This window comes from Eptatretus burgeri, chromosome 16 (assembly GCF_056783735.1).
Source record: "Eptatretus burgeri isolate ZD-2024b chromosome 16, Ebu_testis_v1, whole genome shotgun sequence".
Taxonomy (NCBI): domain Eukaryota; kingdom Metazoa; phylum Chordata; class Myxini; order Myxiniformes; family Myxinidae; genus Eptatretus; species Eptatretus burgeri.
In genome coordinates this window covers 24,800,819-24,825,508 of record NC_140976.1, presented here as the reverse complement: position 1 = coordinate 24,825,508, position 24,690 = coordinate 24,800,819, and the positions used below count along the sequence as shown (strand labels likewise).

The following is a 24,690-nucleotide window of genomic DNA, read 5'->3' as shown; positions in this document are numbered from 1 at the left end:
TGCAGGTAACAAATCTTATTTGAGTCTCTCTCAGCAACCGCTCATTGGACACAAAGTCCGACCAGAGATAGCCAAAGATTCTCTGAAGAAACCTGGTACCAAAGGAATGGTCACCATCTCAGATCCCTGGTCAGAGTCCAAGTCTCACATATGTAGCGCAAGACTGGAAGCACCAAGGACCTGAAGACTCAGACTTTCGTCCTCCCGCACAAGTACCGGCAGCGCCACACCCCATGATTCTGTGAATCCTTGACTCCCCAGGCCCGATCGAGACGTCTGCTGACCTCTGGCACAGCCAGCCGAGACATGAATATCACTGCCAAGGTAAGTGAATCTCTCTGTGACCTCAACACCCTCAACACAAACAGGTACAGACAAGACAGCAGTATCCAAGATGTCATTGAAAGCCTGGATCTTGGTTTTGACCCAGAAAACCCATACTCCCAGTGGCTCCAACTCCTCATTCAGCACCTCAAGGGCCCCCAAAAGGATATCTCCGCAAAGATGACTGCATCATCTGCGAAATCAAGGTCAGAGATCTTGACATTCGTAAACGATGCATCGCAGCTTGATCTCTCTGACATCCTCCCCAGAATCCAGTCCACACAAGTGCTGAAAAGTGTGGGGGCCAGTACACACCCCTGACGAACTCCAGTAACAACTGGAAATAAGTCAAAGATGGTATCGCCACATCTCACAGCACTCTCAATACTAGAGTAGAGGTCAGACATCAGATTGATCAGTTTTGGTGGCACCCCACGAAGACCAAGAATCCTCCAGAGGGCATCCCGATTCACTGAATCGAATGCATTACAGAGATCAACATAGGCTGAAAGGAGCCCCTACCAAAACTCTCCACTGCGTTCGGTGAGGACCCGAAGAGCAAGGATACGGTCAATCGTTGACCTTTTTGGTGTAAAGCCTGACTGCTCTGGACGCTGGTGCTCAAGCAGATAGTGGCGAACCCTATCAAAAATTATCCGAGCAAAGACCTTGCCTGGCACTGAGAGCAGCGTCACCCCTCAGTAGTTGTTGCAGTCTTGGCGATCACCCTTCCCTTTCCAGAGAGGGACAACAAGGCCCCTCTTCCAGTCAGTTGGGATGATGCTTGTGTTCCAGGCAGAGCATAGAACTGCATGCAATGACATGAGTACAGCATTTCCAGAAGTTCAGCATGGATGCCACAGATCCCATGAGCTTTACTCCATTTCAATAGGTTCACCACAGCTTGTTTCCACAAACGATGGTGGATCACAGTTGATTGGAGGGTCAGCAATATGGATAGTAACACTATGGACATCCAACTCGACAGCTGGTGGATCAGCCTGGTACAGTCTCTCAAAGTAATCGGTCCAGCGGGACTTCACTTCAGACTCCTCTGTCAAGAGCCCACCACCCTCCACTCTCACAGCAGTACACCGAGGGATGGGCTTGGAGGAACACAATGCGTGAATTACCCTTAAAGCAGGACGAGAATCACTTGACCACAGGTGATGCTCTACTCCCTCACAGATTCTTCGCACATCGACTTCATTGTCCACCCTGAGCACACGTACAGTTTTACGCCTCAGCTCCCTGAACAGCTCAGCTCTGCCATTCAGCCTGGCCCTGCGACTTTGGTCAACGGTACCTACTGTCCCTCGAGGCAAAATTCTTCTTCACCCAATGGTGAGTTCCAAGACATCCACAAGCAACATCAAGGACAGTGGTCTTGAAGGCATTCCACAACTCGTCAGGATTCCCCAAAGCACCCAGACCCCCCAAATCTCCACTCAGCCTGTTTGCAAACTCCTCAGCTACCCTCTCATCCTTGAGCTTGTCAACATCCAGCCTAGGCTGGGATGGTACCATTCTCCTGGATTCAAGGTGCAACTTCAGAGTTGCAAAAATAAGCCTGTGGTCGGTACTGAGAAACTGAACACTCCGGTGGACACTGCAGTTCTGTATCATCCTCCAGCAACCATCAATGAGCACATGGTCAATCTCCTTTGTCACACCACCAGCATTGGAATACCAAGCCCAGCGATGAGCCTGTGGGCACTGAACCCATGAACCAGCCATCCTGAGTCCATGATTTCTTGCAAACTCAAGGAGCTTACTGCTATTCTGGTTCACAGTTCAAGACCCATGGTGACCAACACATGCATCATAACCGTCCCAATCAGTGCCAGTCAAAGCATTAAAATTCCCAAAGATGAGAAGAGTATCTCACCTGGGGCACTGATCAACCACATATTTGAGCGCAGCATGGAATATCTCCTTTGCAGCAAGATCACTCGCCTCATTCGGAGCATATACAGACCAGGGAAATGACACCCAAAGAGTCTCATCATATGCTCGTTGACCGGTATTATCTCAATTTTTTTTTTTTTTTTTTTTTTTGTATACCTTGGTCGAGGCTCGTATGAGAGCTAACACACAACTCACAGCAAGGAGGCATGAGACAAGAGGGGCGGGAGTGGAAGGGACAAAACATTGGGGAACAGACACAGGTGAACTGTGGAAGGGAGAGGGATGGGGATGGGACGGGGAACATGGCGAGGGGAAGATGGACATTAAAGGGACTTTCAGGAAGTAAAGCAGGAGAATTGAAGGAAGTGGGCTTGGGTGGATTATCGGGGGTAGAAAAGATCGAGGATTTGGATGGGGGAAGATAAGAGGTGGTGGTGAACAGCTGTTTTGAAAGCCTGAAGGGAAGAATGGGAAAGAATAGAGTGAGGAAGTTTATTCCAAAGGCGGGAAAAAAGAGGAATGAAAGAGTGAAGATGAGCAGTGATTCGTGATTTTGGTAGTTTTACCAGAAGGGGGTTGTTGGCGGACCTTGAGCGCCCTGTGGAAATGTGGTTGGGACAAATCGCAGAGAGAGCAGGGGGAACAAGGCTGGAGAGGACTCGGTAGAAGACAGAAAGACCACCGACCAACCTGCGGTGATTGAGTGAGAGGCCCAAAGACTCAGCTTCATTGCGGAGATGCCAATGATCTTAAAAGCCCTGGTTTCGACAGCGTGAAGTCGAGAAAGGTGGGAGGCAGGAGCACCAGCCCAGAGGGGAGAGCAGTACTCCATCAGGCTACGGACAAAAGCTTTGTAAGTAGTCAGGAGCTCAAGAGGGCCGAGGAAGGACTTTGCACGACGGAGGATTCTCAGTCGGCGACTGGCTTTGAGGCAAGGTTGGAAATGTGACTTTCCCAGGAAAGGTCATGGCAGATAGTGAGACCCAGAAGCTTGAAAGAAAAGACTTCTTCCAGAGGATTGTTGGAGAAAGTGGATGGGGGGTTTTGTAAACGGTCCTTTCGAAGAGACATAGTGAGAGTGTGAGATTTGTCTGGATTGAAAGACATGTTCCACGTGTTGGACCAGTTTGTGATTTTATCCAGATCTGCAGTGAGCGAAGAAGCTGCTGCTTGCCGGTCTGAGGGATGACAGATGGTACGGCAGAGGGTTGAGTCATCGGCAAAGAGAAATAGAGGATTTTCCAGAGAGTCCGAGAGATCATTGATGAAAACCAGAAAAGAACAGGGCCCAGAATGCTACCTTGAGGAACTCCAGCCTGCACAGGAAGAGGGGATGAAAGAACTCCATTTTGGGCCACACGTTGACTGCGACAGGAGAGGAAGTCTGCGAGCCATGAGTGGAGATGGCCTTGAATACCATGGGAAGAGAGTTTGGTGAGTAGGGCAGGGTGCCAGACTGTGTCAAAAGCACGTGATATGTCCAGGGATACGGCTCGGATTTCCTGTCTGGCATTGAGGACCTCCATCCATTGATGGGAGAGCAGTAGCAGCATATCTAGGGTAGAGTGACCTGGTCTGAAACCAAATTGATGATTGGAAATCAAGCCATTGGAGAAGAGGAAGGATTTCATGTCTGAAGCGATGATGGATTCCATAACCTTGCTGATGATTGGGAGAAGGCTGATTGGTCTATAGTTACAGGGATCTGTTTTTGCACCTTTTTATGCAGGGCAGTGATGTTAGCAGATTTCCAAGCAGATGGCAGATGACCTTGGGCAAATGAGAGGGTGAATAGAACAGAGAGAGGGTGAGCAAGAGCAGAAGAGCAGGCTTTGAGGACACGTGGGCTGATGCCGTCTGGACCGGTTGCAGAATCTGACTCGAGGTTTGAAAGCAAGCTCTCCACCTTGTCAGGAGAAAAGGATACAGACTCCAGGGACAGTTGGGTGCGACTGGGTAAAGTGGGTAGAGATAGTGATGGGTTTGGGACACAAGATTTAGCTGCAAACACCGAGTTTAGACATTCAGCTTTATCACGTGTGGAATCAGCAGTGCGGCCATTTGAGGTAAGGGAGGGGATGGAGGGGGAACATACACCAGAAACAGATTTGATTAAACGCCACCAGGATTTTGAGGAGGGAATTATCATCGCAATCTGCTTATTGGACACAGCCACAGCAACTCCTTGGGCATGGTCACCATCTGAGCGACCAGTCCAGTAGTAGGTGTAACCACCCACGATGATCTCACCACTATCTGGTCTCCGAACCTCAGAGAGTGCTGCAGTACTGTTGTTCAAACTGGAGCTCAGATGATAGCAGAGACATGTAGTGAGGTGAGTGACATTCCTCTTATAGTGAGGACAATCCAGGCACCCACTTGAAGGGAATGCCACAAGATAACCCGAGGAGACCGCCATCTGGTGGATGACATCTCAACACCACCCTGACACATGCCACCACAACCAGACCCAGAAAGTTTACCCTGTGCTTTTACTCTTGTTGTCGAGAATGGGAGTCCTGGAGCCTTTGCCCCAATCTCATCATCCAGTGAGCTGCCCTGCGAAGGGCAGCTACACAGGAGGTACTCCCTTGGAGGGGGTTTTCAGTTATTTTTACTTTAATTATGTGTGTTGTGGAATTAAGGGTTTTATGGCAGCCATAGTGCAAATCCTGCCACCACCTCCTAGAAAAAGATAACCCAACTGCAGGAGAACATCTGTAGACGCAGTTGTGTACCAGATATGGATGGCCGTTGGCTCACAAGGAGCTCCTCGGCCCTTTGACAGGTTTTGTTTTTAATCCTGTTCGGTGTCCATATCCAAACACCCTCACCACCAGGAAACCTGGTGGGAGAGATGGTTTAGTCTCTGACAACCCGATCATGAAACAGGTTAGTACAGGTTTATATCATACCTGTAGCAAGTCACAGATCTGATCTGGCCTGACCTGACAATAAACCGCCCTCTTCCTACACCACCCCTCCAAACACTGGTTCACATCCGTCACTGGTATAGAAATCCGCATTGACTCCCACCCTTGGCAGAATCCCTGAAAAAAAAACATCATCACCCCACACTTCAAATCCTGCAAGTGACCCCCCAAATTGTATACCTCTTCTTTAAAGGTTCAGAAAAGACCCTCCCCATGTTGTTACCCCCCATATGCACCACCACCGATGTTCCCGATCATCAACCCGACATTACGTCATCCAACATTCGACGAACATGCCCCACGCTACCCCCCTTAAATAACACAAAACTCTATTTTCCCTATTCTTGTGACAAAATGGCAAATCTCAAAATTCAATATCCTCATCTTTGACAAAAACTATCTCTCTGGTCACCCCCCCCCACTCACCAACTCCTCTCTGCTTCCCTCCCCATCCAACTTCCACAATCACATGTAAATGCACCACTGCCCCATCATCCGCACTACCATCCTCATGCACACTCACAGTACTCCCATCACTTCTTGCACCTGCAGCACTCAAACCGCAACCACCGACCACACTAACCTCAACCGCAATGGCATCACCTCCATTTGAACCCCCCTCCACCGCCCAACTACAGCACTTCCATGCACATGGCCCGCCACCACACCTTCATCCACACCCTCACCAGTGCCCATCGTACCCAGACTGTCACCCACCTCTCTACACATCAAATGCCAGTAGCACCCTCAGTACTCCCATCATCAGCTGCACCCTCCACAGTTGTCATGCCACCCACACCCACTGCACTCCCTCCCCCCCCATGGCACCCCCACCCCCACCAACGTGTTGCCCAGCACCTATCATAGACACACCTAACAAACACAATCGACTTTCTTCATCCGATCCCCCACCCTCTGACAAATATTGTGAAGATACAAGGAAATCTAACAGGTGGAGGCCATTCAGCCCATCATGCCTGCGTGAACACCACACCAACCCATCCACACAAGATCCAAGGAAGAAAATGCAAAAAAAAGTTTGGTTAATTAATTAAATAATTGTTGTTGTTTTTTAAGTTTTTGTAGTATTTTTTTTTTCTTCCCCTCAGGGGAGGGGGCATGGGCTTGGTTAAAAACACACATCAACCACACAACCCCCCTTGACAAGACCCCCACCAACAACACTCTGTACACATGCACACAATCACCCATCAATGCTCAAACTACCTAAAAGTCCGATCAACATCCCCATACCCCTCTATTTCCATAACTTACAGTAACTGTGAGTCATAGATGTTAACTATTTCCTCATTTTGTCCACCAAAGCTCTTCAATGAGCCACCTCCATGTAGATGTAACAGTAAAAACTTCCCACAGTCTCCATCAACCCGAACATCTCCCACATACAAGATCCAATACACTGATGATGAGGGTTAGTGGATTTGTCCCCAGCCTTGCTCAGATCGAGTGATGCCCAGATCTTGTCCTCTTTTTTGAATGCTCATAATCGAGTGATATTTGAATGTGGAACGTTTCCTACATGAGATTGCCTGACAGTAGTTACAAACTGAGAGTTATTGTTGAACAGGTATGAGCACTGCAACAGCAAGTACCTAAAGAAGCTGCTGATCCGTGAGGAAACGGGTAGCGGGTCCAGCATCGTTGCCATGTACCAGCGACTTGAGCGGCGGAGTGCCTTGGAACAGATAGAAATGCTTCGGGTCCCATCTGCCGCCTCGGACTTGTGAGTCATTCAGTCTGTTTGCTTTGTGTAAATGAGCGGTGCTGTTGACACATAAATTGGACAATTGGCATTTCAAAGGCCTCAGATCTGTTATTGCATCATTTTGGCCTTGCTTAGAACCACAGCACCAACCACTTCTGCATGTGTCATGCATATGATACGAGCAAATACAACCCATCGCTTCGCTGATGGGGGTATTAAAGGAGGAAGAGGGGTTGAGAGAGGAGTGAGGGGAGGGAGAGAGGAGAGAGGGAGGGTAGAGAGAGGAGGCAGGAGGGAGAGGAAGCTCGTGAGGGGAGAAGAGTGAGGAAAGTGTGGGGGGGGTGGAGAGAGCTATGCCTCACTAAATGTTGCTATACTGTGGGAGGATGGCGTGTGTGTGAGAGAGAGAGTATGAAAAAAGAGAGAGTGAAAGGTGAGGGGTGGAGGTGGGGTTAGTAAAGAGAATGATATTTATGCTTAATGACCGAACACACACACAAAAACAAACTCATGTCAGGACAGCTGTACACAGAATGACACAACAGTTTATAATGTAATCCGCCGGCACATCTACAAAAACCTTGATATTCCAGTTCCAGAAAATTTGTGGGAATATGAACCAAAAGTAATCACTGAAAACATGGAAGTACCGCTCATGTATGACCTGATGATTCCATAGGGCGTGAACATCGAAAACAAAGCGTTGCGACCAGATGTCATACTTAGGTACAAAAAAGAGAGAAGAAGGCATTGCTAAGTGAGGTGTTAATAACAGTGATTTTGAACTAAACGTTGCAGAAATCAAGAAAATGACCAAACACCAAGACCTCAAGAATGAATTGAGAAGATCCTGGAAGCTATGGAATGCCAAATTTGTACCAGTGATAGTTGGACCTATAGGAATGATGACAAAGAACCTCACAGAGATATTAAACATAGGGGCAATACCCCTGGGCGCTCACCTGGCAGTGGCTGGATAAGATAACCAGGGAACCACTGGTAGGCATGGATGACCCACAAAATATATAATGGAGAAGAAAATAAATACCTATGGACTATTTTTTTTAATGCCATGAACAAACGGTGGTAGATCACAGGTGATAAAGGTTGTGGTCAAGTTTCATTGAAATTGTGTGTAGTTTCAGAAAAGAAAGCAAATACATATTTTGAGGGGCAACACCCCTCCCCTATAGACCCTTCTAGACCCCAATTCTTTTTTAATGTTGTGAACAAACTTTAGAACATCATGGGTGGTGAAGATGGTGGTCAAGTTTCATCGGAATTGTATGAATAGTTTTGGAGAAGAAAGCAAACACATATTTTGGGGGGCAACCCCCTGAAATCCCCTTAGAGCCCCATTTTGCTCATGTCATGAACAAACTTTTGTACGTCACGGGTGATGAAAGTTGTAGTCAAGTTTCATCGGAAATGTGTGTATCATTTCTGAGAAGAAAGCAAATACCTCTTTGGGGGGGCAACTCACCCCCCCCGCCTAAACTCCCTCTGTAGATCCCTTCAGACCCAGTTTTTTTTGTTTGTCAGGCAGCGAGGCTGCGATCGGGCCAGGGAATGTACAGTGCGGGCCACGTTGGCACGTGCGGAACGAGCGTATTGATCGACGCTGGTCGAACGCCTGAGCGGGCATGTGGGACCCTCGACCGGTCGCCCAGGGGTTTTTGCAGGATGATTCGCGTGCCAATTTTGGTGTGGGTGATTCATGTCATCTCGTGGGTTCGGAGCACAATATTGCCGCTGTTTGGGGGTGGCCTTGCCGGAAACGAAGTGAGGCGGTTTCCGGCCCAAGCTGGCGGGCCACGTGAGGGGTTGGGGCCAATCGGAGTGCCGATTCATGTGATGACGTTTGGATTCGGAATGGCCCCTCCCCCCCAAGCTGCAGGCCCTATAAAGGTCGGGACAGACCCTCTGGCCCAGTCGGTCTGTGTTTCCTTCCTCCTCGTCTCCGCCTCGACGATACCACCACAACCCGCCTCCTGCTCCTCGACTCCGCCTCCTCGTCTCCGCCCACACCACATCGACCCCACCCGCCTACCTGATCCCGCCCACTGCTCCACCCTCACCCTCTGGACTCCGCCATTTCTCCACTCAAGCTCCTCCTTCACGAACACAGTCTCTACACATGCGGCTTGGCCCAGAGACAATGCGCCCACTGTCGGGTACCGCACCCTGGAGCATTCCGCCCCCCCCCCCCGAAACGTATTGGTGGCACGTCGTGCTATCGAGCGCACAGGTACCAAGATCATAGCCTCAACCCCCCCCCCCCCTGGTTGCAAAACTCCCTCTTCATCGAGTTGTGTGTGTGTGTGTGTGTGTGTGTGTGTGTGTGTGTGTGTGTGTGTGTGTGTGTGTGTGTGTGTGTGTGTGTGTGTGTGTGTGTGTGTGTGTGTGTGTGTGTGTGTGTGTGTGTGTGTGCGTGCGCGCTAGCTCCTGTCTGCTTAAGTAAGACTGTTGAAGATTGTTATCATTATTATTGTTATTATCTCCACGTTAAGTCTGCTCTGTGTCCCCTTTTGTAAGATGCCTGTTTATTGTCGCACCACACGCTTCTTTCTATCTCTGCACAACACACCCTAATAAATCTTCACTGTGCCACATAGCTTTCCTCACCTGCATGTAAATAACTAATTATCATTATAAATGTTCCCAGCTTGTCTTTGTGTTTTCTTCCATTGATCCAGCATGGTCCGAATCCAAGTTTAGCCGGGACTTTATTCCCAACGATCCGTTCCTTTGAGCTGGTACGTCCTTGGCAGTGTCGCTCGGCTGCATCCGATCTGGTAAAGTGATCTGGTCTGGTAGAGTGATCCTGTTCGGACAAGGCGTACCGAGGGCGTTTTCCCGGTAATTAAACCACGTGATTAATTAGGTAACCCGATTAACCCATAGACGGGAGGACCCTAGGTCATGCGGTTGAGTCATTGGCGTCCACAGTCGGTTAAGCGACCCGCTGCGTCACGGAATTATCCGTGTGTGACGGCCTACAATTCCGGGGAGTCTGGTGGGAATTGACATAGTGTGCGCCCCCACCTTCTCACTGCCCCCACCTTCTCACTGCCCCCACCTCGTGGTCTTCTCACCCGACCTCCCGGCCCGCAACAAGATATTATTGTAGATTCGGGGGTGGGGGGGGGTTCTGACCATGGCGTCAATCACTGTCCGTAACCAGTTTGGGTTTTCGCACCCGACTCTCGACAGCCAAATGTTACAGATTCGGCGCCACCCTAACCACCGCCGTCTCGGGTTATAACGCCGGCTGGTTTGGCACAATTCTCGGGTTACGCGTCTCAAACCACGATACCAAAATGCACCTGTACCTTGCCAGCTGGGGGAATAGACCCCGGTTACAGACTGGTTTTGTCAGAGACCGAGCGGAGTCTACCAGTCTGTAACCATTTTCGTTTTTGTATCCAAATCGAGCGGATCGTTCCTCGACGCGGCACAAATTAATTCAAAGCAGAAACTTCATACGAATCAGCCAGATTTATTGGGGACATCAGGGAACACGACACAAGCAAAGCATTCACGACAATGTTATAATTAATCTATAACCCGTTCTTAACTAGGGAGCTACGGATTATGGGTTTCGAAGGGGACTCTAATGAGATAAACGTTAAACGACATGCAAACAAGACATGGACAGCATGCAGACAGACATGCAGAGTACTTGGTGATGTTTCATGGATGAGAGGAAAGTGTCAAAAGCACGAATGTGGCTCGTGACAAGCCGATGTCCACGGATTCGAGCCCCAAGCTCGAGCACGCTGCGTGGCAAGATTGTGGCGTCGTACTCTTTCTTTTCAAGGCACCGCTTACGCACACCCTCCTCAGCGCATTCTGACCCCGTGCAATGTCGAAGGCACAAGACCGTCAGATCGATGGTGGGTCTCAGCTGGTTTCTCACAAGGTCCAGCATACAAGTCCAGGCCTGGCCTGTTCACCAGACAAGGCCAAATCGAGGTGTCTGGGCTCCGGCAGGCGGATCGGCAGGTGGATCGACAAACGTGTTGAGGATCTTCTCATGAAAGTCGATCGCCCACTCGACATGCAGGCAGCCTCTAGTCATTTCTCCTGCCTCCTTCACGAAGCAGATCGCAGACAGACACAGCCGTCCCCTACACAGCAGATCACGACTACCACCAGTCGTTTCTCAGTTCCTCCTTTTCGTTCTCGGCCGATGGCAGACTCGACCCTCAGGTTCAGTTTTCTCTCCCGGCCGATTCACCACTGCCTTTCCTTTTCTCGCTTGCCTCGAAGCCCCTGCTCATCCAGCAGACCGCGACTCGCCACTCGTCATTTCTCTGTTGCCTTCCCTGCCTTTCTTTCGGCTCGTTCCTCACGAAAACAGACACAGCCGTCCTGTGTACACAGCCGATCGGCGCCACCTTGGCGCTAACAGTTTCACCACCTTTTCTTTTTGGGGCGCACCCCTTTATGAAGCCGACAAACTCCTCCCTTCAGTTTCACTTCCTTCTCTAGGCCACTCCCCCTCTCAGCGCGCTGGGCGGAGTCTATTGTCTGGAGAGAGGAAGGAAGAAGAGCCTCTCGGTCCACCACCAATGTACCAACGATGAACAGTCTCTTACACCTCCCGACACACATGTAGCGTCCATTTACCGAACAACCTGGCTAAACATGCATTTAATGGGGGATCTGGGCTAATCCTATATTTAATATCCCACGAAGGGCTATTTCCGCAACAATATATATGTATGCACATATACAGAAAATATGATGTAAATCCATTCTCCAACATGAGGTGAACGCTGTGACATCACTGCCACGATGCACGGTTTTGTCTGCGGCTCCCGGAAGAGCTTCTCGCAGCGCATATTACAATGATGGTAAATGTAATTTATAATATCAGAAGCTGTCACAAGTGAATGAAAATGCAGTTACCGACCAGTTTCACCCTTATTATGGCAACACAGCAAGTTTCCATCCACTTGTGACTCAAACGTTACGGCCATATACCAATCCACGTGCGACACCAAACTGTGAGTGGTGAGAGCTCTTCAAGATCATCCCATTATAAATTTTCGCAACCACTGGTGTTGAGGTGATCCCACGATAGTTTTCATGTAGACTCCAAGAAATTGCATAAAGATCACCTTTTTAAAACGCTGAAAACAAAAAGCCATTCCGACTCGCCGGCAGGAAATTTAACCTTTTTGAATCGATGATTCTGCATATGCGTGCATACTTTTGGTGATATTATATCTTCATTGTATATTGGAGATATTCCAATTCACCTGAAGTGACTCTCACTGCCATACACCATTTGCAATCATATGCAGGTTCCTTCCCAATGGTGTACTGTATATGGCCTTGCTGATAGAGTGCACCAAGTCTGGATTCACTGACCCATTGAATGAAGCCAAGCATCCTTCTTTACTGTCCAATAAATGAAGCTTATCAAAGTGCAACTAGGCCTTTATAAGTAACCCCTGACATTTTCTCCACTCCGGAAATACCTTTCCTCATTCATTGATATTTATTTCTCTGAGAATGTTGACCATTTGTTGTCAAAATCGAATTTCTTAAAAGCATAATTATTGTCACCATCATTCTGCTTACAGGTTTCTGCAAGAGGGAGCACCAGCTGGGAGTGAAGAGGTACTCTCCTGGCATCATGAACGTGAAGATCTGCAGGGTGAGGAGGAAAACGTCCATCGTCTACTCGGCCGAAGCATGTACAAGCCACCAAGGCGGGTAAGGATAAGAAATAGGACAGACTTTTTGGATCCTTTATCACCGGGGCTATTAAACCTCTCCGTGCACTTGCACCCCCTCCACACCTCCTCCCAAGTACAACCACCAGTTTTCAACTCATTCGGTACAGTGCTTCAGGAGTTCGTGGAAGTCAAATGAAAAAAAAAAGACACCATGTAAATGAATCATGTATGTACATACGAGAAATAACCGCTCCTTCTGGGAGCAGTGGGGGATGGGGAGGGGAGTGGTGGGGGAAATATATTTTGTGCCCTGGTTAGTAATTCCCCTCTCTCCAGCAGGAGTCAGTAAACCACTTGCACTGTGCCACGTTTATGGGCGAAAATTGTAAATCGTCTCCCACATCATCGCGGCAGGCATGAGTGGGGGTTCTGTTGTGTCCATGACCCGAGGCTGAGTACCTTAAGCATGTATGCAAAACTTGGTCGAGATTGGTTCAGCCATTTTTGATTCCATAAATATCAGACGTACACACATAGAGAATTGCCTTATTTTAGAGAGTAGGATAGGATAGTATAATTTTAAAATCAATGCAGTGACATCAGCTTCGTTTAATGTACTAATACTAGTTAAATAGCCCTTGAGCCAGACCCCAAATTGTTAGTCATCGGTATCAGTCAGAGGGAGCAAGGCAAATTGTGATTCTTAGCAATGATAGGGTCCATAGTAGTGGGGCGGATTAGCCCAAAGATTCAAAAGAATTGTGCATTTTGTGATACAAGCACCAAATTTGGCACAAATGTATAGTAATATCTTGCGAACATTTTCAGATATTGGGCCACTTGAAATTCTCTCTTTATGTCCGCCATATTGGATTTCAAATTGGCCGCCACTTGAAATCTACATTTGCTATTATCTCTGAACGTAATGCAGCTATTGACTTGATTCTGGTATCTAAATGTATGTTTTTGGGGGCTGAAAGGGAGTGGTTGGGTGCAATATGTCATATGTCAGGTCAGGTTTGATCTGTGACCTGCTACAGGTACCATGTAAACCTGTACTAACCTGTTCCATGGTCGGGTTGTCGGCGACTAAACCGTCTCCCCCACCAGGTTTTCTGGTGAGGAGGGTGTTTGGATATGGACACCCAGCAGGATTAAAAACAAAACCTGTCAAAGGGCGGAGGAGCTCATTGTGAGCCAACTGCCATCCATATCTAGTGCCCAACTGTGTCTGCGGACTTCCTCCTGCAGTTGGGTTACTTTTTTATGAGGAGGTTGGTGGCAGGATTTGCACTCCGGCCACCGTAAAACCCTTCATTCCGCAAAACGCAAAAACGCAAAAAAATCTGAAAACCCACTCCGTGGGAGTACCTCCTGTGCAGCTTCCCTTCGCAGGGCAGCTCACCGGATGACGGGATTGGGGCAAAGCCTTCGGGACCCCCAATCTTTGATGATAGGAGGGAAACCACGGGGTAACATCCCTGGGTCAGATTGCGGGAGAGTGTGTCGGAGTGGTGCTGAGGTGTCGTCTGTGGTGTAGTCTGCGGGCCCACGGGGAGGGGCATGATGATGATGCATGATGGGCGTGATGATTGGAGGAGTGGTCGTGGTGGTTATCGTATCTGCAAGGGATATAGGGTGTGCGCGCTGTCTGAGGCGTCGTAGTAATACTGGAGTCGCCCGGCTCGTGAGTGTGCCGAATACGGAATAAAGGGGAGCCGCCGGGCAGAGTACGCCCGCGCTCGCATTTGTACAACACAGCTCGGCTCGACTGTCCTTCCGCTCGTGTCTGCCTGCTAAGCATCTCCCACTTCAGTACAGCACAATTGGCGAACGAGGATCTGCGGATCGGCGTGTGTAAGGGTGGCAAATGACCCGTGCGGTTCCAAGCTACGGAGCCAAAGGTCTCGCCGGCGCGAACATGGCAGAGAGTCGATGCACGGCAAACGTACGCGTGCCCGCCTTCGTCGGAATCGACTTCGGCCACGTCGAGTGGGCAATGTTCGTTCGTTTGGTTCATTTTCCTGTTCGTTTTGTCGAGGACACGCGTTTCGGCTCTAACGCGGCGTGGGACGTCGCGCAAGCTCTGGAGAATGTCCGAGGTCTCGATGGTCGGGGCACAGCAGATGGTCTAGGAGTCATCGCGATGGGCCAGGCACGCACGGCCATGCGCACGGTCTGCGGCGCGGGTCGTGGGCGAGCACTGGCACACTTTTGTGGCCAAGCCATTGCTGGCCAAGACGTGATGAGTAGCTCCAGCTGGAGCATGGCGGCTAATCCCGAGGGCCACGCGGTGACCGCGCAAGTGCCGCAGGTCGCGCAGCCCGGAGTCCGCGCGATGGCTCAAGTGCCGCAGGGTGCTCGCGCTCCTAGCGGTGCGGGACGAGGGCGCGCACCGCAGCACGGTCGCACCGGGAGCGAAGGGGCACCGCAGCACGGTCGCACCGGGAGCGAAGGGGCACCGCAGCGGGACCCCAGTGACCTGGAGATCAGCCTGCAGCCAGGGCATGACGATGCCGGCGAGCCGGAGCAGGAGCCGGACCCGGCGAGCCGGACCCTTTTGGGTCAGAACGGGTTCCGGTTCGTGCCTCCTGATGTGCCAGTGCTCTCTTCGAGACCTTCGTCGAGTACCGAGGGCGAGGCTCTGGCGGCGGGGGCCGCGTCGATGCAGCGGGAGCCACCGTTCGTTGCTGCCTGCGGCGGTGATGTGCGCTCCAGGAGCGGCGAGAGCCATATCAGCTCTCGCGATGAGTTCCCGCGCTTCGGCAGGGTTCGTGAGGCAATGCGCATCGGTGTTGTTCAGGCAGCTTCAACAGGTGGCGGTGAGCCCGTGGCGTTAGAGGGAGTCGCGAGTCGCAACATCAAGTCGGCAACCAAGAAACGGACTCGTGATGTGGGTTGTGGGTTGTTGTTCATGGCATATGTGTTTTTCCTTGCTCTAGTGATGCAGTTTAACGTTGTTGAAATAAATGCCAGCAGTTCTCGTGTAAAAGTGGATGTGGCGGAGATCAGTCAATGGGAGTTGTATTATGATCAATGTGATGTGGGGGCTTCAGGAGCGGTGGTGGCGAATAAAAAGGTTGGGTTGGCCGTCCATTGTCCCGGGCCGCAGGTAATTGCTTTGTCAGGTGCTGGGATTTTATCAAAAAAGCGCGCTGTACGGAAAAATGAGTTTGCAATACTTCGAATAATGTTCGTAGTGATTTATAACGAGCCTATGATTGCAGTGTGGGTTAAATGGAGTTGCTCCCGTCTAGCTGCCGTGTGGGTCTCGGAGATCGACTCGGAACCAAGACTGGTGCCCTGGTCGGCGTTACCCCCACCTCTGATTGCGAGCGCAACTCTCTGTGTTCGCTCAAGGCCGTTGGGACGGGCGTTGGCGTCTCAACTGATTGTGGTGCATGAGTTGTTTTGGCGCATTAGATGCATGCAGCCAGCGGCGCTGTTCAGCACCCCCGGCCAAGGTCGATCAAGGCTGGCGCCACGGCTTCCAGACGGCGGGCTTCCGGCCTCAGAATGTTTATCTACGTCGGGTCTGCCTGGGTTAGTGGGCCAGAGGCATTTGATGGTGCCGGGGGAGGTTGGCTCGAAAGGTCGTCACGACCTCGGGGGGGGGGCATGTCAGCATGGGCTGCCTGGGGGCGTTTTTGCTGCGTAGTGCTGCTGTGCTTCTCATTTTGCTGCTCCACTCGCTCGCATCGACACATTATATGATGTGGTGTGCTATTATACTTCGCTATTTTTCATTTTATTTTCATGATTGTTATACCGAAGTCCTTATAATGCTTCTTATATTGGTGGTCATTTAATAATCATACTTTTAGGAGGGAGGAGTGTGGTGTAGTCTGCGGGCCCACGGGGAGGGGCATGATGATGATGCATGATGGGCGTGATGATTGGAGGAGTGGTCATGGTGGTTATCGTATCTGCAAGGGATATAGGGTGTGCGCGCCGTCTGAGGCGTCGTAGTAATGCTGGAGTCGCCCGGCTCGTGAGTGTGCCGAATACAGAATAAAGGGGAGCCGCCGGGCAGAGTACGCCCGCGCTCGCATTTGTACAACATTGCTCGGCTCGACTGTCCTTCCGCTCGTGTCTGCCTGCTAAGCATCTCCCACTTCAGTACAGCACATCGTCCACCAGACGGCGGTCTCCTTGGGTTAACCTGAGGTGGTCCCTTCGGGTGGGTGCCTGGAATGTCCTATCCCTAAGAGAGGATGATCATCTGTCTCTGTTATCATCTGAGCTCAAGCGTTTGGACATCGGGATTGCAGCTCTCTCTGAGGTTCGGAGACCGGATTGCGGCGAGATAATGGTGGGTGGTTACACCTACTATTGGTCTGGTCGCTCTGATGGTTACCATACCCAAGGAGTTGCTGTAGCTGTGTCCAATAAGCTGACCCCAATTATAATTGAGGTAACACCGGTCAACGGGCATATTATGAGATTAAGGATTCTCACTCCTTAGGTGTCATTTCCCTGGTCTCTGTTTATGCTCCGACTGAGGCGAGTGATCTCACCGTGAAGGATGCATGCTACGCCACGCTCGAGTCTGTAGTTGATCAGTGCCCCAGACGAGATACACTTCTAGTCTTGGGGGATTTCAATGCATCGACTGGAACTGATAGGGATGGTTATGAGGTGTGTGTTGGTCCCCATGGGTCAGGAACTATGAACCAGAATAGCACTAAGTTCCTTGATTTTGCAAGAAGTCATCGACTTAGGGTGGCTGGTTCATGGTTTCAGCGCCCACAAGCTCATCGCTGCACTTGGTATTCCAACGCTGGCGGTGTGGCAAAGGAGATTGGCCATGTCCTCATTGACGGTCGTTGGAGGATGATCCAGAACTGCAGGGTCTACCGGAGTGCTCAGTTTCTCAATACTGACCACAGGCTTGTTGTAGCAACTCCAAAGCTGCACCTTAAATCCTGGAGAATGGTACCATCCCAGCCTAGGCTGGATGTTAGCAAGCTCAGGGATGAGAGAGTAGCTGAGGAGTTTGCGAACAGGCTGAGTGGACACTTGGGGGGTCTGGGTGCTTTGGGGGGTCCTGAAGAGTTGTGGAGTGCCTTCAAGACCACCGTCCTTGATGTTGCCGGTGGATGTCTTGGAGCTCACCGCAGGGCAAAGAAGAATTTTGTCTCTCAAGGGACACTGGATACCATTGACCAGAGTCGCAGGGCCAGGCTGAATGGCAGAGCTGAGCTGTTCAGGGAGCTGAGGCGTAAAACTGTACGTGCACTGAGGGTGGACAAGGAGGCCTATGTGCGAGGAATCTGTGAGGGGGTAGAGCATCACCTGTGGACAGGTGATTCTCGTCCCGCTTACAGGGGAATTCGTGCATTGCGTTCATCCAAGCCCATCCCTCAGAGCACTGCAGTTCGAGCAGAGAGTGGTAGGCTCTTGACAGAGGAGTCTGAAGTGAAGGCCCGCTGGGCCGGTTACTTTGAGCGGTTGTACCAGGCTGATCCCCCAGCTGTCGAGTTGGACATCAAGGGTGTTACAATCCCTGTTGCTGACCCTCGAATCAACTGTGGTCCACCTACGCTTGTGGAAACACGGGCTGCGGTGAACCAGTTGAAACGGGGCAAAGCTCCAGGGATCTGTGACATCCATGCTGAACTTCTCAAGGCTGGTGGAAATGCTGCACTTGTGTCGTTGCATGCAGTTTTGTGCTCTGCCTGGAACACAGGCATCATCCCAACTGACTGGAAGAGGGGCCTTGCTGTCCCTCTCTGGAAAGGGAAGGGTGATTGCCAAGACTGCAACAACTACCGAGGGGTGACGCTGCTCCCAGTGCCCGGCAAAGTCTTTGCTCGGATAATTCTTGATAGGGTTTGCCACCATCTGCTTGAGCACCAGCGTCCAGAGCAGTCAGGCTTTACACCAAAGAGGTCAACGATTGACCGTATCCTTGCTCTTCGTGTCCTCACCGAACGCAGACGAGAGTTTCGGCTGGGGCTGCTTGCAGCCTATGTTGATCTCTGTAAAGCGTTCGATTCAGTGAATCGGGATGTCCTCTGGAGGATTCTTGGTCTTCGTGGGGTGCCACCAAAACTGATCGATCTGATGTCTGAACTCTACTCTGGTACTGAGAGTGCTGTGAAGTGTGGTGGTACCATCTCTGACTTATTTTCAGTTGTTACTGGAGTTCGTCAGGGGTGTGTACTGGCCCCCATGCTTTTCAGCACTTGTATGGACTGGATTTTAGGGAGGATGTCGGAGAGATCAAGCTGCGGTGCATCGTTTGGGAATGTCAAGATCTCGGACCTTGATTTTGCAGATGATGCAGTCATCTTTGCGGAGACTTTAGACATCCTTTTGGGGGCCCTCGATGTGCTGAAAGAGGAGTCGGAGCCGCTGGGATTACGGGTTTCTTGGGTCAAAACTAAGATCCAGGCTTTCGGTGACATCTTGGATGCTGCTGTCTTGTCTGTACCTGTTTGTGTTGAGGGTGTTGAGGTCACAGAGAGATTCACTTACCTTGGCAGTGATATTCATGTCTCGGCTGGCTGTGCCAGAGGTCAGCAGACGTCTCAATCGGGCCTGGGGAGTCAAGGATTCACATAATCATGGGGTGTGGCGCTGCCGGTACTTGTGCGGGAGGACGAAAGTCCTAGTCTTCAGGTCCTTGGTACTTCCAGTCTTGCTCTATGGATGCGAGACTTGGACTCTGACCAAGGATCTGAGACGGAGACTTAATTCCTTTGGTACCAGGTCTCTTCGGAGAATCCTTGGCTATCGCTGGTCGGATTTTGTGTCCAACGAGCGGTTGCTGAGAGAGACTCGGATGAGATTTGTTACCGGCATAGTCCGTGAGCGTCAGTTGCGGCTGTATGGACATGAAGCTCGTTTTCCTGATGCTGATCCTGCTCACCAGATTCTCTCAGCGAGGGAGTCTCATGAGTGGAGGAGGCCAGTGGGCCGACCACATGCCTCGTGGTTGCAGCAGGTTGACCATAATCTCAAGGAGATGGGGATGGGCCTGGCATCTGCCTGGGGGATGGCCAGACAGAGGCCCCTGGAGTACCGGCGGAAAGTGGACGCAGCGACGCGCTGTTGTGGCACATGCTCCCATACCTGACCTGGGTGCAAGCACTTGTGCAAGCCGAGATTGCGACAGCAGGGACAGCAGACTCATTCCTGCGAGCATCCCATGTCTTGCGCACAAGAAGAGCACATCAAGTGACTGCAGCAGCACTGTTCATCCTGCAACACCATGCCTACAACCACTACTGTCTGGGAGAAACCAGTGATGCAGAGGACCTTCCGGAGTTTGAAGACTGGTGTTGCCAGAGAGGAGAAGACATCCCCCAGTTTCACTACTGGGCAACCGTGCTGGAACTAGAACTGTTGGTTCTAGTGTATGTGCGCTCTCTCAGGCAGGGATCGTTAATGATGTACCTCAATGCTCTGACAGAGCTGGTCCCCTGGTTCCATGCACTGGATCACACCCACTATGCTAGGTGGATACCAGTGCACCTGAAGGACATGACCGAACTCACCATCAAACACCCAGATGTAGCCAGGAAATTCAGGGAAAGCCACTTCACCCTTCAGAAAACACAGAGGGTTTTCTCTTCAATCCCGATTGACCAGGCACATGAGCAGAATAATGCCTGCATCAAAGGAGACGGTGGAGCAGTTGGGCTCACTGACAACCCTAGTGCCCTACGTCGCTGGATGGTTGCGGGACCAGAAGTTGCCAGGGTGATCGAAGAATTCCAGGATGGGAACCAACACTGGAGACGGCAAACAGCAGACACACGTCATCATGATCAGACGCCAAGTGTACAGGCCTCATTTGTGAAAGATGTTCGCTCTCTCGTCGGTGTCATAGAGGAGATGGGCAACCCATTCGAGGAGGAGAGTCAGGATGTAGTCAAACTGGACACAAAGGAGATCGCAGATCCTGCTGCTGTGGAGACCGTGAGGAATGCCAAGAGGATTGGCCAAGAGCAGTTCGAGGCTTTCACCAGAGAGTGTCTGTTGGACAGAACAAAGGCAGTGGACGCACCCATTCCTCGTAAGAAGCTGAAGGTGTTCAGCACTTCCACTCCAAGAAGCCAGAGCATAGGTCAGCAACAGCTTGCCTCCATCAAGAATGACCGTGAACTATTCGCACGCCTGTACATTGGCTGCCAGACGAGGGATAGAAACCTTGAGGAGTTATTTTGTCACGAGAATCAGGCATGTCCTCCTGCATTGTCTGATGGTGGAAGCCTCTGCACTGGTACCAAGAGTGATCTCCTCACATGCTTGGAAGAAGTCTCCGATGCAAAGACAGAGACTCCTGTCACGACCTGTATTATGCTTGATGGAGCAGCCATCGTCCAGATGCTGAAGCCGGCTACATCAAAGACCTTTGAAGAGTATGCACAACAGATCTTCATCCCATATATGTCCACGAAGCTGCAAACAGTGTCACGCCTGGATCTGATCTGGGATACTTCCCTTGCTGATTCACTGAAAGGTAGTACACGTGCAAAGCAGGGACAAGGTGTGCGGAGACGTGTGGTGGCTGCCGCAGCCATACCAGGAAACTGGCAGAACTTCCTACGAGTGGACAGCAACAAGACCGAGCTGTTCAGGTTCCTCTCAGCAGCTCTCATGGAATGGTTTGACTAGGAGGACAAGAAACTCGTCATTACTGATGGAGAGGCAGTGCTCAGCAAGCCACTACTGCCAGATCTGACCTCACTCACCCCATGTAACCATGAAGAAGCTGACAGTCGGATGTTGCTGCATGCATCTCACGCAGTCCAGCATGGACACCATGCAATACTCATCCGGACTGTAGACACCGATGTTGTGGTGCTGGCAGTGTTCCTGGCACAGGAGTTGCAACCAGAAGACAAACTGTGGCTGGCATTCGGAACAGGCCAGAGTTTCCGATACCTCGCAGCACACAAAATAGCAGCTGGATTGGGACGAGAGAAGGCTCGTGCACTGCCAATGTTCCACGCTCTTACTGGATGCGACACCATGTCTAGTTTTCATAGACATGGCAAGAAGACTGCGTGGGCAGTCTGGACGGTACTGCCAGAACTCACTGAGGCGCTGCTGCTGCTGCTGCTGCTGCTGTCCTCTGCACCTCGTGACATACCAGACGATGCAATGCACATCATCGAGAGGTTCGTGATCCTGTTGTATGATTGAACCAGCAAATTCACAGACATTGACAAGGCCAGGAGGAAACTCTTCGCAAGGAAGAACAATGTGCAGCTCATCCCTCCAATGAAGGCAGCTCTGGAGGAACATGTCAAGAGGGCAGTGTATCAAGGTGGACATGTGTGGGGTCAGATACTGCTGCCAGCACCAGAGCTCCCTCCAACAACCAACAGGTGTTGGTCAAGGACTGGAGAAGGACAGTACACACCTTACTGGACCAGGCTAACTGAGGCAACTCACAGCTGCATTGAGCTGGTTTCTTGCAAGTGCAAGAAAGGGTGTGTGAGGCGCTGCAAGTGCAAAAAAGGCTGCCCTTCAGTGCACAGCCCTCTGTGTGTGTGAAGGGGACTGCACATGACGATGAGTCAACAACATACATGTACTTGTGGCAATGCTGAACTTGTTAACATGACACTGTTTATGCACATGTATCTTCAGTACCGGTATATACCTAGCCTCAGATACCAGTACACCTAGCCTCAAATACTAGACCATGTAGCATGTCAGTATTATACCTAAGACATTTACAGAACTGAGACATTCTTTTCAAAGTATTGTGTTGAATCCAATATTTGCCAAGATAATTTCCAAATAAAATTATATAACAGACTGTGATAGATAATATTAAGTTGAAAATGGTACCATTGGATTCCTTGCCCCCAAAAACATACATTTAGATACCAGAATCAAGTCAATAGCTGCATTACGTCCAGAGATAATAGCAAATGTAGATTTCAAGTGGCGGCCATTTTGAAATCCAATATGGCGGACATAAAGAGAGAATTTCAAGTGGCCCAATATCTGAAAATGTTCGCAACATATTAATGTACATTTGTGCCAAATTTGGTGCTTGTATCACAAAATGCACAACAGGTTTGCTATGCTGCTACACTATAGAGATGGAAAATGTGTGGCAGCAGTGTGAATCTCTTTGCCTTCTCTGTTTTATCAATCAAGATCCAACCCTACCACTAAGGTCACCGGTTGCCAGATTTTTCACCCAAATGTAAAGGGTCATTGTCAGTTTATGGTGTATAAAGAATGTATGCAAGTATTTTCACCAAAGCTTTCTCTCTTGTTGGCAAGGATACTAAATTCTTCATATAATGGCATAAAAATGATGCAGCAATGATAAATATAATAGCCACAATGAACTTTCAAATGTGAAAGAAATAAGCGCCCAAAGCTGCTCAAAATGAAGTTCTTCCAATCATATAGTCTTACATTTAATTATTCAAAGACATCGTGCACCCAAAAAGCAACATTCATCAATAATTTGTCCCAGGGACCCTTTCCCAACATTTTGAAACCATTTGCAATCTTATCTGACAAACTGTATGTTGACAAGTATGTGCCCCATTTTATACATTGACCCTCAAATTATGACATTGTCTCTTCTAATCTATCGATGTTCTCCCATGCCAAATTGATGAACACGGATGGCAGAATACTGGCTGGAAGGATAGTTTGCTCATTCAAGCTAACAGCAAGTTTTTGGAGGGATACTGCTGTATCGTTTTCTTCCACTTGAGTGTATGACAAGTGCTAAAACATTTAAAAAATGTAAAAGGATGTGACTAAGGGAGAGATGACCACGAGAAATGATAATGTGACACCATCCCTTCATCTTTCTTTGAATAATGGTTGTCCTTAGACAAGACAAAGTTACGTCGAACACACACACACACACACACAGACACACACACACACACACACACACACACACACACACACACACACACAGACACACACACACACACACACACACACACACACACACACACACACACGGTTTGTGTCTTTTGTGAAGCCAAAGTAGCTGCAGAAAACAACATTACATGGTTGCTTTATGCAGCTCTTTTAGATAGAAGAGCATGGGAGGAGTCAATTTATTTATATTTATATAATCATAGCCACCTGGGTTTAATTGATTTGGTGAGAGTAAATTGGTCATTCCCACCATTCACAGGTGAGAGATGTGTGTGGGTCTTCGTTTTTCATTTATATATTGACTGCTTTTGACGTTTACACATGGCACATGCTCGCAAGCCTCGTTGGTATCCATTTCTGTCTGCGCTGTTGCTGATGATATACCAACAAACGATGAAACTGGTCCGGCAGCTAAGGGGGTGTAAACGACTTTACAGCTGTGGAAGACCTCTGGGAAGGGTCTGAAGCAGTGAAGGGCTTACCTTGGGTATCCTTTCATGGTCACTTTATGCAGCTTCCTTGGCCAGAAGAGCATGGGAGAAGTCTATAAATATATATATATATATATATATATATATATATATATATATATATATATATATGTATATATATATATGTGTATATATATATATATATATATATATATATATATATATATATATATATATATATATATATATATATATATATATGAAAGTGTGTTTGTCTGTGACCTATGCAAGCGAAATGTACTGGACTGATCCTCATCAAACTCCACATGCTGACAGAACATGTACCCGGGAGTGTCCCGATGTAAAATAATTGTACTTCCGACTTCCGGTTTCCGAATTAGGACGTCATCACCTGATTTCGTAATGTTAATTTTTCAAGTTCAGCTGATTGACATGGGGCCAATGCCGTATACAATATATCTAACATATGATTTTAAGTTTTTGTTTGTCTGTTTGTTTGTTTGTCTGCACGCGCTAATCTCCTGAAAGGTGAAAGATAGGAGTGAACCACTGAAACAAAAAATGTCGGGATGGGCCCCGGGAAGGTTATATGCAATGTGGTAAGGCCCCTCTGCCGGGGGGGGGGGGGGGAGGGGGTTGTTTCCCCCTCACCAACCCCCTTAGCCTATGACTGCCATGGCCCAATAGGGAACTGATACTGTGCTCGCGTCAGACATATGTATAGAAGATTAAATTCATTCAAAAAGAACCCGGGCAGTGCCGGGTGCATTCACCAAGTA

At 49.6% G+C, this 24,690-nt stretch overlaps 1 protein-coding gene across 5 annotated transcripts in view; it reads left to right on the top strand.

Moving 5' to 3' along the window:
- The window catches only part of LOC147010725 (sodium/hydrogen exchanger 2-like), a 101,106-nt gene that overhangs the window by 61,089 nt on the left and 15,327 nt on the right, over positions 1-24,690 (top strand). For all 5 annotated transcript variants that reach the window (XM_085860431.1, XM_085860428.1, XM_085860429.1 and 2 more), the window contains 2 exons: positions 6,754-6,909; positions 12,486-12,618. In XM_085860431.1, coding sequence (XP_085716557.1) covers positions 6,754-6,909; positions 12,486-12,618 — 289 coding nt within the window. The remainder of the gene's footprint in view (positions 1-6,753; positions 6,910-12,485; positions 12,619-24,690) is intronic.